Source organism: Pan paniscus, chromosome 7 (assembly GCF_029289425.2).
Source record: "Pan paniscus chromosome 7, NHGRI_mPanPan1-v2.0_pri, whole genome shotgun sequence".
Classification (NCBI taxonomy): Eukaryota; Metazoa; Chordata; class Mammalia; order Primates; family Hominidae; genus Pan; species Pan paniscus.
The window spans coordinates 149,565,009-149,578,760 of record NC_073256.2 but is presented as its reverse complement, the minus strand read 5'-3'; the positions used below and the strand labels follow the sequence as shown (position 1 = coordinate 149,578,760).

The 13,752-nt window shown below is 45.8% G+C and overlaps 1 protein-coding gene across 2 annotated transcripts in view; it reads left to right on the top strand.

Moving 5' to 3' along the window:
* KCNQ3 (potassium voltage-gated channel subfamily Q member 3) overlaps nucleotides 1-13,752 on the top strand; it is a 364,765-nt gene that overhangs the window by 290,275 nt on the left and 60,738 nt on the right. For both annotated transcript variants that reach the window (XM_034966614.4, XM_014346019.4), the window contains exons 2-3: nucleotides 9,192-9,282; nucleotides 11,006-11,132. In XM_034966614.4, coding sequence (XP_034822505.1) covers nucleotides 9,192-9,282; nucleotides 11,006-11,132 — 218 coding nt within the window. The remainder of the gene's footprint in view (nucleotides 1-9,191; nucleotides 9,283-11,005; nucleotides 11,133-13,752) is intronic.

Genomic DNA, 13,752 nt, shown 5'->3' with positions numbered 1-13,752 from the left:
ATATCTGCCATTGCCTGGCTCAGCTGCGTCAAGTTGCTGACCCTGAAACGCAGCCTCACAACACAGGGTGTTTATTTGCCTCCCGTGCTCTTCTATTAAATAGTTGTGAGTTTTGTATTAAGATGGTATTAAGAGATGGAATCATTTTGAATGACTTCAAAATTATTCCTTGTACTTTTTTATGTGTTTTATAAAAGTCTGACATTTGCCAACATGGTTTATAGTGCCTAACACCTCATAGGTAAATAAGCACATGGCATATTTGGAGAGAGAAAAAGTATAAATGTTAAATAAAGAAAAACAGTGGTCAACTCTCAAAAGAGAAGATGAACACATCAGTTTTGTTTTAATTCCCTGAATGACCCTGGTGTATGGTATTTAGCCTTTTGCCCTGATGTTGGTGGGGTTTGGCAGAAGTGGACAGGTTGTAATCAGGTAAAAGAATACCACAAATGTCCATAAAGATTCACTCTTTGATTTACCAGAGATAAAGTAGAAGGTGGCACAGTGGAGGATGTAGCAGGCTGGGAGTTGAGAGACCAAAATCCTCTTTCTAGCTCTGCAGGGAGTTATTTTGTAGCCATAAGCAAATCACTCCGAACTCTGATGTACAAATTTCCTTTCTGTTAGATGAAAGAATAATAGGTCCTTCTTAAGGTTTCCTGAAATTTCCAGCTAATCAAATTTTTGAAAGAGCTTGGCATGAGTCAAATCAGGAAGAGGAAGATTTAGAAAAACGATTTTAGCTCTGACTTATGTTCTCATGTCTGGGTTCCAAGGGAATGGCAAATGGTTGGTCTTTTCCTGCACCTGTGACAGACATCACGAATCAATAATGGCATTTCCCCCCAGTTAACTTGGCTGCAATCTGGATTCTTTTCAATACCGCATTCCTGGCAGCCTTAACCAATCCATCCTAGTGGGTTTTCAAGATAAAAATGATTTGTCAACCCTGTTCTTAGTGGATGGAACAGTTCTCATTAGGAGATGACTCAAACATCCTTTTTGGGGCTGACTCATAGAAAATAAAGAAACCCCTGGCGCACAGTGGGTGCTTTACATCTGAGGCTTTTCAATTGAGGGTCAGTAGGATCCTCACGCAGTTTGAGGTCTGTCACTGCCTTTTAAGGTTATGTCTCCTTCTTAAGATCGAAGATCAGTAATGGTGGCCAAGGGTTAGGACAAGTGCAGTTAACTATGACGTAACAATGCCTGTCTTTTAGACAATTCAATTCTGCCTTCACCTAGCTAGGAAAAATGTTTCCATGCATCGCTATTCAATGGCAGACAGACAAGGATTCTAAGAAAGAGAGTCTAGTGCTACCTTCTAGGACATTTTGAGGGCTACAGATGCTCTGAAAGCTGTCCATTGACAGCTGTAATTAGAGCAGCAGCCAGCAGGGGTATCTGGGAGCTATCTGGAATGTTACTGAGATTTTCTCTGCCAAATGTCAGACTCCAGAGGAAGAGAAGGGAAGACATTTACTTCTCCCAGCTGATCTGAGAGCAGCAGGCCAGGCTGCCTTCCCTGCTCTCCCTCTGGCTCTGACCACACCTCATTCTCTGCAGATTCTCTTCCAAGGCTCCAGTGCTCTCAGCACAGTGTCTGACTTCTCACTCCCTTTGTGTCCCTCCTGCCTGAGCTTGGAGGCTGAGTTCCCCATCTGTAAAATGGGGATACAAATAAAATGATAGTCCCCTTCCTCGCAGTGTTGCTCTCAGGAGTAAAAGAGAAAATGATGTACGAAAAAATTCCTGCATCAGTGTTTTAACCGTGTTTGTCTCACTGTGAATGAAGCCTGTGAGGGGATGTTTGGCTGGCAACCTTAACTCTTACTTCCAGCAGGCTCAGCTGTGGAGTCTATAAATGGATGCCAGACATGGGTGAGAAGAGGCGGCAGGGTTTTCCTGGTACCACTGTGGTCATCCCTCACATCTGCATCTGCAAAAGCCTTCCTTGCCTGCTGCCTGACAGAGGTTAGGTATCCAGTGGGCCTGGACAGCTCGCACTGGTTCCTGTCCTGAGGCCCCTGCATCTGCCGCTTTAGAGCCACGTGCAGCTACAAAGCAGGCTTCCTTGTGTCAGTTCCCTTTTGCCCTCCCCAACCTGGGCTTGGATGGAAGATGGCCGAAGGTGAGGAAAGAATACTGAAGGTGGAAGCATGGAGGTGATGGAGACTGATTTAAGGGCATATTCGTGACTGTTGACCTTGACTGGAATTGTTTGCAAAGACAGCCTGGATGCTGCAGACAGAAGGCTGCTATTGGCTCTCCCCAAGACTCCTGGCCGCAAACCCTTGCTTACTCCTGCAGGGTGTAGAAGGGAGGGAGAAGTGGTGGGCAAGGCACAGAGGAAGGAGGAACAAGAGAGGAGAGGAGCAGTGGAGGAAAGGATGCAGGAGAAGGAGAGGAAAAGAACTCAGGAACGCCAGGGCAGTAAGAGAAGAGCAGAGGAAAGGAAACAGTCAAGACTATAGAGAAAGACCGGGCACTGTGGCTCACACCTGTAATCCCAGCACTTTCCAAGGCCGAATCAGGTGGATCACCTGTGGTCAGGAGTTCGAGACCAGCCTGACCAAAATGGTGAAATCTCGTCTTAAAAATCCCAAAAATTAACCAGGCATAGTGGTGCATGCCTGTAATCCCAGCTCTTTGGGAGACTGAGGCAGAAGAATCGCTTGAACCCGGAAGGCAGAGGTTGCAGTGAGCGGAGATTGCGTCACTGCACTCCAGCCTGGGTGACAGAGCAAGATTCCGTCTCGAAAATAAAAAAACAACAAACAAACACAAAAAACACCAGACTATAGGGAAGGAAACTGAAGTGACAAAGGACAGACGAAAAGGAAGAACAGGAATAATTGGTGAGAATGTAGAGAGAGGAAACCAAAGCAGGAAGAGAAGCAGAAAACCAGGAAGAAAGCAGCTGGGGGCGGCTCTCGCGTCAAGACCCCCAGGAGAATCTCTAGCCCCACGTTCAGCGCCACATCCTTGTCCATCAGTGGGACTGATAATGTGGTCTCCGTCTGAAATTAAGTTCATATGTTAAGGGTAAATTGCAATATGCAAGAAACTAAGGAGCGTTTCCTCTTCTCAGGTTAAGGAGGGTTTCCTTGATGATTTTAGCTGTATAAATTAATGATTGTTCTCCTGTCTTAGAAAGTGGGTTCCTGCGGTTGCTGGTGAGGCGTGAGAAGCGCGGGGCTACGCCGGGCCTCTGCTGCCCCCTCCTGGCCAAAGATGGGCTCCGCAGGCTCCCTGCGGATGGGAATCGGCTGAAACTGCATTTTGGTGGTTGGCGAAGGCGAAATTATCCCTTCTCCTGGCTCTAAAAGCAGACAACGAGAGCTGAAAGAGAGTTAGATATTCAGCCCTGACCTTTCCCCTAAGCCTTAAATTTAGATTTCAATCAGCCGGATGGAGATTTCCACTTGGACCTCAAGTGCAGCAGGTCCGCAAGTAGCTTCTTATCTTCGCGGTCCTGCTGGCCGCACTGCACAGCTTCTTGATGTCTGCGAACAGCACATTATCCACTTTCTTCCCACCCCAAGACCCTCCCAGTGCTCCTCTTGCTCGATCTTTATATCCCATTAGTCACAACTCCTGCCAGGACTACACAGGAGGATGCTCTCTCATGGGACCCTTGTCATCTCTCCAGCGCACCCTCCTCCTCTCTGGTCAGCTCATGATAACGTCGTCTTGACTTCTGTCCTGGCAGAGACCTGTCTTTGGATAGAGATTACAGATAGAGATAGAGACAGAGATATGGAGGTATATATATTATATATATTATATATACATACACACACACACATACACACACATATCCATCTTTCTATATATATATCCATGTATCTATATATATCCATCCATATATTATATATATATAGATAGAGAGAGAGATACATATATATGTATGTGTGTGGATAGATAGGTAGATAGGCAGATAGATCTTCTAGGCTGGGCACAGAAGCTCATGTCTCTGATCTCCATACTTTGAGAGGTTAAAGAAGGAGGATCTTTTGAGTCTAGGCGTTCAAGACCAGCCTGGGCAACATAACTAGACCCCATCTCTATAAAAACAAAATTAACCATGAGTGGTGGTGCACAGCTGTAGTCCCAGCTACTTGGGACCTGTAGTCCCAGCTACTACAGATGGGAGGATCACTTGAGCCCAGGAGTTGGAGGTTACAATGAGCTATGATCACGCCACTGCCTTCCCAGCTGGGTGACAGAATGAGACCATGTATCTTTAAAAAAAATCTTCTGCAGAATAAAGCTCAAAGTCTTCATTTGATCTACAACATCTTTCATGTCGTGCTCCCAGCCTGTCTCTCCAAGTTCACCTTATATCCCTTGCCTTTAATTTCAACAAGGCCATTGCTAATCGCTGAAATTGTTTGTATTCATTCTCTAAACATACATTGGTTCTTATTAAGTGCCAGGTTTGAGCTATTCACTGAGATACAGAGAGGAACAAGACATAGTCTCTGCCCTCCAGGAGCAGAGTCTAATAGAGCAAATGCACACATGCAGCCCAGACCTCCCTTGGATTATCCTGCTGTATAAAAGTGAGATGCATTTGGTGCAGATTCCCATTCCACATGGTATTAGTTTTCTATTGCTGCATAACAAATTGCCTCTAACTTAGTGGCTTACAACAACATACAATTTTTTAATCTCAGTTTTCATGAAGAGTCTGAACATGGCTTAACTGGGTCCTCTGCTGAGCATCTCGCGAAGCAGCAGTCATGGAGTTGGCTGGGACTTGTTCTTCTCTGGATCTTGTGGGAGGACTCCCCAATATCCCATGATTGTTGATCCTTGCAGTTCCAGAACAGGTCTCACTTTCATGCTGGTCATCAGCCAGGGGCTGCAGTCAAGTCCAAGAATCCCACAGTTCCTTGCCACATAGCTGTCACAGGCCTTTCAAAACAGCAGCTCACATCAAGACCAGCAGGAGAATCTCTAGCTCCAGAATGCAATGGCAGAGTCTTATATAATGTAACAATCACAGGCATGACTATCCAGTTGCCTTTGCCATATTAAAAAAAAAATACACAGAGTAGTGACATCTTATCTCTTTGGGCATATTCTATTGTTAGAAGCAAGTCACAGGTTCTGCCTGCACTCAGAAAAGACAATTATGCAACTGCCTGACTCATTGGAGATTACCTTAGGGCATGCCCACCATACACACAACTTGAATCTTTCACATATACATATCCGAGGTACAGGGAGCTGTGTAAAGTCTCAGAGTCCAGCTAAGGACTCCTTTTCCTGCCAAATTAGTTCAGCTGTGGGACACCAACCTGTCTCCTTTTCCCATGCACTGATCCAGCCATGGGTTCCAGTGCCAGGATCGATGCCAACTAAAAACAAAGTCACTTATGAGGCTGTGGTTGATGGCTTGCATTGTTGGACCAAGAACTTAAGATTTTAAACAATCTTGTTCTTAAAAATCCTTCAGCATGTGGCTAGACCATATCCTCGTCTCTCTCTTTTTTTTTTTTTTTTTTTTTGTCATTTTTAGCCCTCAACACCAATCCCCATCTCTAATTTTTGGATAATTTTTTTTTTGAGATGGAGTTTTTGCTCTTGTTGCCCAGGTTGGAGTGCAGTGGCATGATCTCGGCTCACCGCAACCTCCGCTTCCCGGGTTCAAGTGATTCTCCTGCCTCAGCCTCTCAAGTAGCTGGGATTACAGGCATGCACCACCATGCCTGGCTAATTTTGTATTTTTAGTAGAGATGGAGTTTCTCCATGTTGGTCAGGCTGGACTCGAACTCCCGACCTCAGGCGATCCACCTGCTTCAGCCTCCCAAAGTGCTGGGATTACAGGCATGAGCCACTGTGCCCAGCCATTTTTGGTTAATTTTTATTGCTAAGTAGTTTAGCAGTCTCATGTTTTAAGGGTTGCAACTTTTACCTCAATCGGATCAATAAAGTATTCTCCAGGCAAAGGCAGTTCCTTCCCTTAAGGGAGTCCTATTGTCAGGTGTTGGGACAGTATGTTTTATTTAGCACATGATGTGTGCAAACAATTACAAGATGATAACGGGTTGTGGTCCATGCTGGAGTAGAAGTGAATCAGGGTGCTCTGGGATCCCAGGGATGAGATCACACAAGGGAGCCTGCAGAGAGCAGCTGGGGTCAGGGAAGGCTCTGGAGGCAAGGCATGACTGGCACTGCCAAGACATTAGCAGGTTAATGATGGGGACATGGAAAAGTGGACAGGGAAGAGGACCATCAAGACAGAAGGCACATGGGCTCAGAGAATTTGAGGAAGTTCTGTCATTCCTACGACCAGCCTGGATGTGGGGAAGCAGCGGGAGATGACAAGGCTGTGAGGAGGGCAAGGCTAGATCATAAAAGGCCCACATCCCTTGTTAAGAAAAATCAAACCTGGTTCTTTGTCCATGAACTTTTGCACCTCCTGCACGTGTACATGTTGTTCATGAGGCCTAGGGGTCCAGACTCCAGGTCAACATGTAAAATGGGGAATGTCCTGGATAAACTTGGACATATGGTCAACTGTAGCATAGCTTTGAATTTCCTTCAACCTCTTGGCTGCAGCCCCTCCTGGATGCTCCCAAAGCATGTGAACACGTGGGTCATAACCTCAACCACACTCTCCAGTAATTATTTGTCCTGTTTTCCACATTGAACTAAGGAGTCGTTGCATAATGAGGAATAGGTTTTATTCATGTTTGTATCCTTAAAACCAGTACTATGTCTGGGACAAAAGAGGCACCAAATAAATTGATATTAAATTGCAATAAAATGATAGTTAATTCTTACTGAAGGCTGGCTTTTCCAAGCAACTGACATGGATTACATCACTGAATAATGGAGGATATGGACATTTAATTGGATTCGTTTTACACAGAAGGAAACCGTGATGCAGAAATGTTTTGTATTTTGTCTAAGAACACGCAGGTCATAAGAGAAAGAAAATGATTCTAAGCAAGGTCTTCTCTACAGAGCCTATGAATGAATAAAATAAAGTCTTGAGAGAATCATAATGTGGACTTGCAGAATCTTCTGAGAGTGATTAAGTTCCCTGCATGTTGCCAAGGGCTTGACTGGCTAATGATGAGCATGTTTGTATGAGAGCACCATGATCCTCAACAATTGACTCAACAATATCCTTCATCAATTATTTCCTGAAGTCTTCAGAATCATGGTGAGCTCTAGGCAGATTCATTATTCTCATTCCCCAGATGAGATGACCGGGATCTGCCAAGTCAATGAGCTGCTCAAAATCACATGAAAAGCACCAGAGCTTCCTTTTAAGCTTAGACTCCAAGCTTTCTGGTCATTTTACTGACAACATAGTTATCCTGATGGTAGTGATTCTTTTTGATGAATGTCTTCATCTCTAAAATGGGAATGGTCATATCTAATTTTGGAGGTTGTAGTAACAGTTACTGATGTTGTTACCATCATCAGCACCACCACCACCACCACCATCACTATCACCACCACCACCACCAACACCACCACCACCATCACCACCACCACCACCACCACCACCACCGCCACCATCACTATCACCACCACCACCACCACCATCACTATCACCACCACCACCACCATCACTATCACTACCACCATCATCACTACCACCACCACCACCATCATCACTATCACCACCACCACCACCACTATCATCACAACCATCATCATCACCACCACCACCACTATCACCACCACCACCACCACTATCATCACAACCATCATCATCACCACCACCACCACCATCATCATCATCAACTGAGAAGATATGGGGCTTAGGGGAGGCAGATATCAAACATGGGTTAAAGTCGAATTTCACATAAAATGTCCAAACACAGGAAGGAGTTGGGGATCTTGTTTAGGTTCCTGGGCATGATTGGAGACACAAAGATTCAGGTCTGAAGATCAGCAGGTTTATAGATCAGAAAATATGATCAGGATCACTAAGGGTCAGAGGCAGGACTTGGTCCCAGCCAAGGTCAGAAGGAGACATTTCCATCCTCCTTACATCATGGTCCTTATGGTCACACCATGAGACAACTTTCTGTTTATCTGGACTGTGAGCTCGTGAGGACAGATCCAGCTTATTCATCATTGAATTCCAGCTCTGTATGCGCAGCGTCTGCCATTTAAATATTGAATGAATGAATGAACAAAAGCCAAAAAAGCATGGGTAGAACCTAAGTAGAGTAGAAAACCAGAGTACCTGGAGTAGGAGAGCTTAGAGTATGTACTACCAAGCTTCACCCATAAACCCTAGCTTATAAATTCCCTTTTGGACACCCAGGGAACCTGGTACTGACAACTAAGCCAAAGACTCTCCACCAAGAGGGAGAACCATTTTCCTTGGTAAAACAATGAAACAGGGACTGTCTCTCACTTTCTCTCTCTCTCTCTCTCTCTCTGTCTCTCTCTCTCTCTCTCTCACACACACACACACACACACACACGCACCTCACAGTTTATAAAGATAACAATATTAAAAAATTGTTTGTAGTTCACTCCTGCCTGAGCCTGGTCATGAACCAGGTGACCTCTCTGTGAATTTTAAAGGACCAGCATTCTGCATGCTTCAGTGTGGTAGTTCCTCTTCTTTCTAGCATTTCAAAAACAATTCCAAAGATCCCCAATTGAAAGAGGTTCCATTGACTGTAAAAATGAACAATATTCATACTTGGTGACAATATTCATACTTGGTAACAGAAGCCTTTGCTGAATTTTTCAATCTTTGGAATAAATTTGTGTTTTCTTCATTCTAGGAAAACATTTTCATATATTTTTAAATCAGTCCTATGTGTGTAGAACACATTATTAATTAATTCATATACTTATTGACTTGTGAAAAGTTGTCTTGACTTTTGGACTTTCAGCAATGTCCTCGAGGTTGGAACCAGATGATCTAGTTTAAATTCTAACTAGCTGATTCTACTAACTAGCTGGTTAAGTAAAAGTATGCACATTGGTCAACTTCTCTCACATTGTTTTGTTTAACTGGGATGATTGTTTCCGCCTGCCTTGCAGGTTTGTCGTGAAGATTGAATGGGATAGCATATAAAGCACATGTCAATGTCCAGCGGAAGTTGCGGCTTCATCCTGGAAGACACCTTTCCCCAACTTAGCCTCAAAGCAAGCCATGACTCAAAGGTTCCTTAGTCCATTTCTTTCTTCCCCTCTAGGTTCCTGATTGTCCTGGGGTGCTTGATTCTGGCTGTCCTGACCACATTCAAGGAGTATGAGACTGTCTCGGGAGACTGGCTTCTGTTACTGGTGAGATTGCATTCTGGGGTAAATGCTTCTGGTTGGGCTTCCACAGTGATGAAAAGGAGGTTGCCCTTGGGTGCACTCCTCCCTGACTGGTTGCAGCTTCTTGTAGTCTCCAGTCAAGTCCAGGCCCAAGGAAAAGCAAAGCCTCCATTACTTGGTATGGCCCGCCATGGGCACATGTGGGGTGAAGAATGGCATTCCTGGTAAAGCTTTGCTATTCCACATTAGAGAGAAGGGAAAATAAAGTCAAAGCAAAAACCAATGCATGTTATTAAATTATAAAATACAGCTTCCCAATCCTCTGAAAGGTAACACAAAGGCATGTTTCATTCTAAAACCTGTCTCTGCTTTTTCTTCCTGGTATCCTACAATCTAAACTCCAAGGATCTCTCATTCTCTCCAAGGCCAGGTACAGAATTCCATTTATACACGAAACCTCTAAATCTCCCCTCCTGGGGCCTGCATTTGTTTTCACTCTCTGTCCTCCATCAGGTGGTGTGATGGAAACAGAGCAGGATTAGAATTCTTGGGCAAGTCAGCTAAGGTACCCCTGACTCTGTTTGCTCAAGTCCTTGCCTAAAAAATGTAAGGTCAGATGAGCAGCAAATGCAGACATGGGCTGGGCCCAGTCTCAGTGCCTGGTTGAGAAGAGGCTCTAACAAGGGCTTGCTCCTTCTGTAGCCACAGGACAGCACTGGTCAACTGGCCCCTTGAATGACCACACCCTTGCCGTGATTAGGAGTCAGCCCTGCCTCTTCAGGGCAATGCCGACTGCATGGGGTGAGGCCCCATCCTGCACACAGGGCAGTGGTGTGGCCCCCTAGTTAGGGCTTTTAAAATAGTGGAGCCTTCTTCTCACACTGGGCAAGCCATCGAGGCACCAGAGTCAGCTCTTCCTTCTGAGAGCAGGGGTTTGCAACAGCACATCCCAGAGCTCAGACCTCAGTGTGGAACTCCCTGGAAACCATCCAACTCCAGGAACTAGGCTCCAGGGATTGTCGTGGAGCAGCAATGCCTCAGGGCACCCAGGGAGGTCACAAAAGAGAGAGAGGCAGAGGTGTTGGTGTCTGATCATCAAGGGAGTTGCAGGAGGAAAGGGGGACCCTGTGTCCTGGAGAGTGCTTAAGCTCCTGGGCTCTGCAGCCTAGTTACTTGAGCCTGAGATCCCTTCTTCTCCACTTCATTGCCTTGAAAAACTTGTTTAACTACTCTGTGCCTTGGTTTCTCAAAATGTAAGATGAGAATAATATTATCAAACACTTTGAGGGCTGCCAGGCCCAGGAGCCGGGCTTAATAACCATTAGCCACAATTAGCAACGCCAGGGTACAGGCACTGGGTGGAATTAACAGATTGTGTTTCACTCATATCTCTCTTTTCAACCCAACTGCACTTCTTAGGGGCTTTTCATTCATTAAAGGGACTTTTAAAGCTGACCTATTGGAACAAAAACATAGAAAAAAGAATGAGTAATCACTGTGCCAGGTTTAACAGCATTAAGGACAATTAGCACATCAGAATGAAGATGGGAGGCCTCCAAACTGAATGGCGGTGATGGACCTGTTCTCCCGGTTCCCCTTCCCCACCCCCATCCCCAGCCATCCCTGCCAACCAGACAACCAGCAACAACACAAAATGGAGTTCTTCAGAACTTCCGAATAGAAATCACCAGCTCCCGACAAGTGGATCTCGGTTAATCAGTGCCTCTCCATATGCTCTTCCATGCAGGAGACATTTGCTATTTTCATCTTTGGAGCCGAGTTTGCTTTGAGGATCTGGGCTGCTGGATGTTGCTGCCGATACAAAGGCTGGCGGGGCCGACTGAAGTTTGCCAGGAAGCCCCTGTGCATGTTGGGTAAGTCCTGACCCTGAGCCTCCCAGCCTCCTCAGTTCCCTTCTTTTGGGGCATTGTTTCTCTGAGAAAAGTTTAAGCAGCTATTCTGGGAAATCACGCGGCACTGTGGAGGCCAGCTCAGCCCCTGACGCTGCCTCGATGAGAAGGGACAGTGTCAACCTTCCGGGTCCTCAAATTCCTCCTTCTGTGACTGGTCCTTATAAGGACTGCACAGGACAGGGATTCTTATTTGGCAGGGTAGGGTGTCACTCTTGGCAATTGGGTTGTGGAGCAGCAAGCAGGTTGCAGGATATTGAGCATCCCCAGTCCCTGGAGTAGTAGCACCCCCAGTCACTGTGACAATCAAAGTTACCCATACATTTCCAGACGGGTTGGGACGGAAGCTGTAGGTGTGACACCGTTGCTGGCTGAGAATCTACTTCTACAGCATCACGTTATGTCCATTGTACAGAAATAGAAACAGAGGATCACAGATCTGAGTCATTTTTCAGTCATGCAGGAAACAGTGGATTCTGTCCTAACACCCAGGTGTGGTCTTGCTTCTTAATCCAATGGTTGCTTTGAGAGGTGTCACTGGAATCCTTCCATTTGTGTGCAGGCAGTTTGATAGTAGAGGAGGTGGAAACTCTAACCAACCTATTGGTCCAGTGTGGACTCAAATCCATGGAGTTGCAGGACAAAATCTCCTTGAGTGACAGGTAGGAGTCTTGGAGCTTCAAATCCATGGGAAGGTTGGAATTACAGGATCATAGAGTGTCAGGGCTGGAAGGACCTCCAAAGGCATTTAGTCCAGCTTACCATCGTGTCTGATGCTCCAGTCCCCAGCAGCAGCCATTAAGTGGTCACCTGGCTCTGCTTGCATGCCCCTAGTCACAAGGTGCTCACCACTCATCCAGGCATTTATCTTATTTTAACTCCTCTGACACTCTTCAAGTATTTGAGTCTAGACATTTTATTCCCCCTCTCTACTCCAGAAGAGTCTTCTTTTACCAAGAAACAACGTCATCAGTGGCTTCAACTTACCTTACATCACGCATTCTCAGCATCATACTCCCTCTCCTCTGAGCATGCTACTCATTCTTCACCTTACTTTTGAAAAGTCATTCCCAGGACTGAACACAGTCCTTCGGGGATGGACAGCCAGCTCAGAGAAGAGCTGGACCATGTCCTTTGTCCCAGGTGCCAGGCTTCTGTCTGTGCAGCCTGGAGTTGCATTGTCTTGCCCACTCCCAGCTGAAATCTCTGCCCTATTCCCACCTGATGCTAAGGTTGGACTTCTGAGGTTTGGGGTTTTTCTCAGAATTTTGAATGTACGGAAGGTATGTGAGTGTGTGTGTGTGTGTGTGTGTGTGTGCAATATTGGAGGACTTTTTTAATGATTTTTTCATATTTCTTCTCTCTTCGTTTGCCCTCTTTCAGTATCTAATCCCCACTTTTCTTTCTTTCCTCTCTCTTTTTCTTCCCTCCAAGTTTTTTGCAAGTGCAGCACAATTAAGCAGACTTATTTTTCTTCTTTGCATGACCTATCCAAGGCTGACCAGAAGTTCTGAGTGTGTGGGTGGTAGCTTTATGATGGATTGTGCCCACATTCAAAGAGACTCCTTCTCAGTTTGAGAACATCCCGACAGTGGGAGCCCAGACCCCTGCTGGACAGGTGCATCCCCCATGGGGCAGTATCCACTATTTTAAGATCAGCTGCGGTCACAGAGCTCCAGGTCCCCCTCCACCCTCCCTGGGGAGATGAGGCTGGGCCTCAGCATCACACGGTCCTTACTTAGTGTTGCCATGTTTTCCATTGTACTCATATCCAATTCTTCCACAATGTGGCCCTATGGGAAAGAGGATGGTTATCACGCCCATGAACATGATGGCTTTCATATTCAAGGCAGCCTCGGACCCTGCCATTTTGAGTGAAGATGGGTCAGAACTGCCTCATGGAGCGTCTTAGACCATAGTGTTTACTACACATCTTGGTGTTCTTTTGTTTTCTCTGCAAGCATTACAGATAGATAGGTTTGCACAGATCATCTGAGAAGCCTGGCAAATGATGCAGATGTATCAGTATCCAGAGGTTTGACCCCCAGGTTTTTCCAAAGGCTAGGTACACCTGGAGGACACCTTAATAAGGTAGGAAAGGCATCAGCTTTTTGGGTTTTTATTTTTTGTTTTTTATTTTTTATTTTTTTTTTTTGAGATGGAGTCTCGCTCTTGTCGCCCAGGCTGGAGTGCAGTGGCACGATCTCGGCTCACTGCAAGCTCCACCTCCTGGGTTCACGCCATTCTCCTGCCTCAGCCTCCCAAGTAGCTGAGACCACAGGCACCCACCACCGTGCCCAGCTAATTTTTTTTTTTGTATTTTTAGTAGAGACATGTTATCCAGGATGGTCTCGATCTCCTGACCTCGTGATCTGCCCGCCTCGGCCTTCCAAAGTGCTGGGATTACAGGCATGAGACACTGTGCCTGGCCGGCATCAGCTTTTTTGGCAAATGTGCCTTGATATGAGTTGAGGAGGTTATTCCAAGCTGAGAAACCAGGACACACAAAGATATGGAGATGTGTGCTCAATGAACTACACAGGCTTCTGGCAGATTCCCAGGAGCCAGAACACAGAGGGCTTTG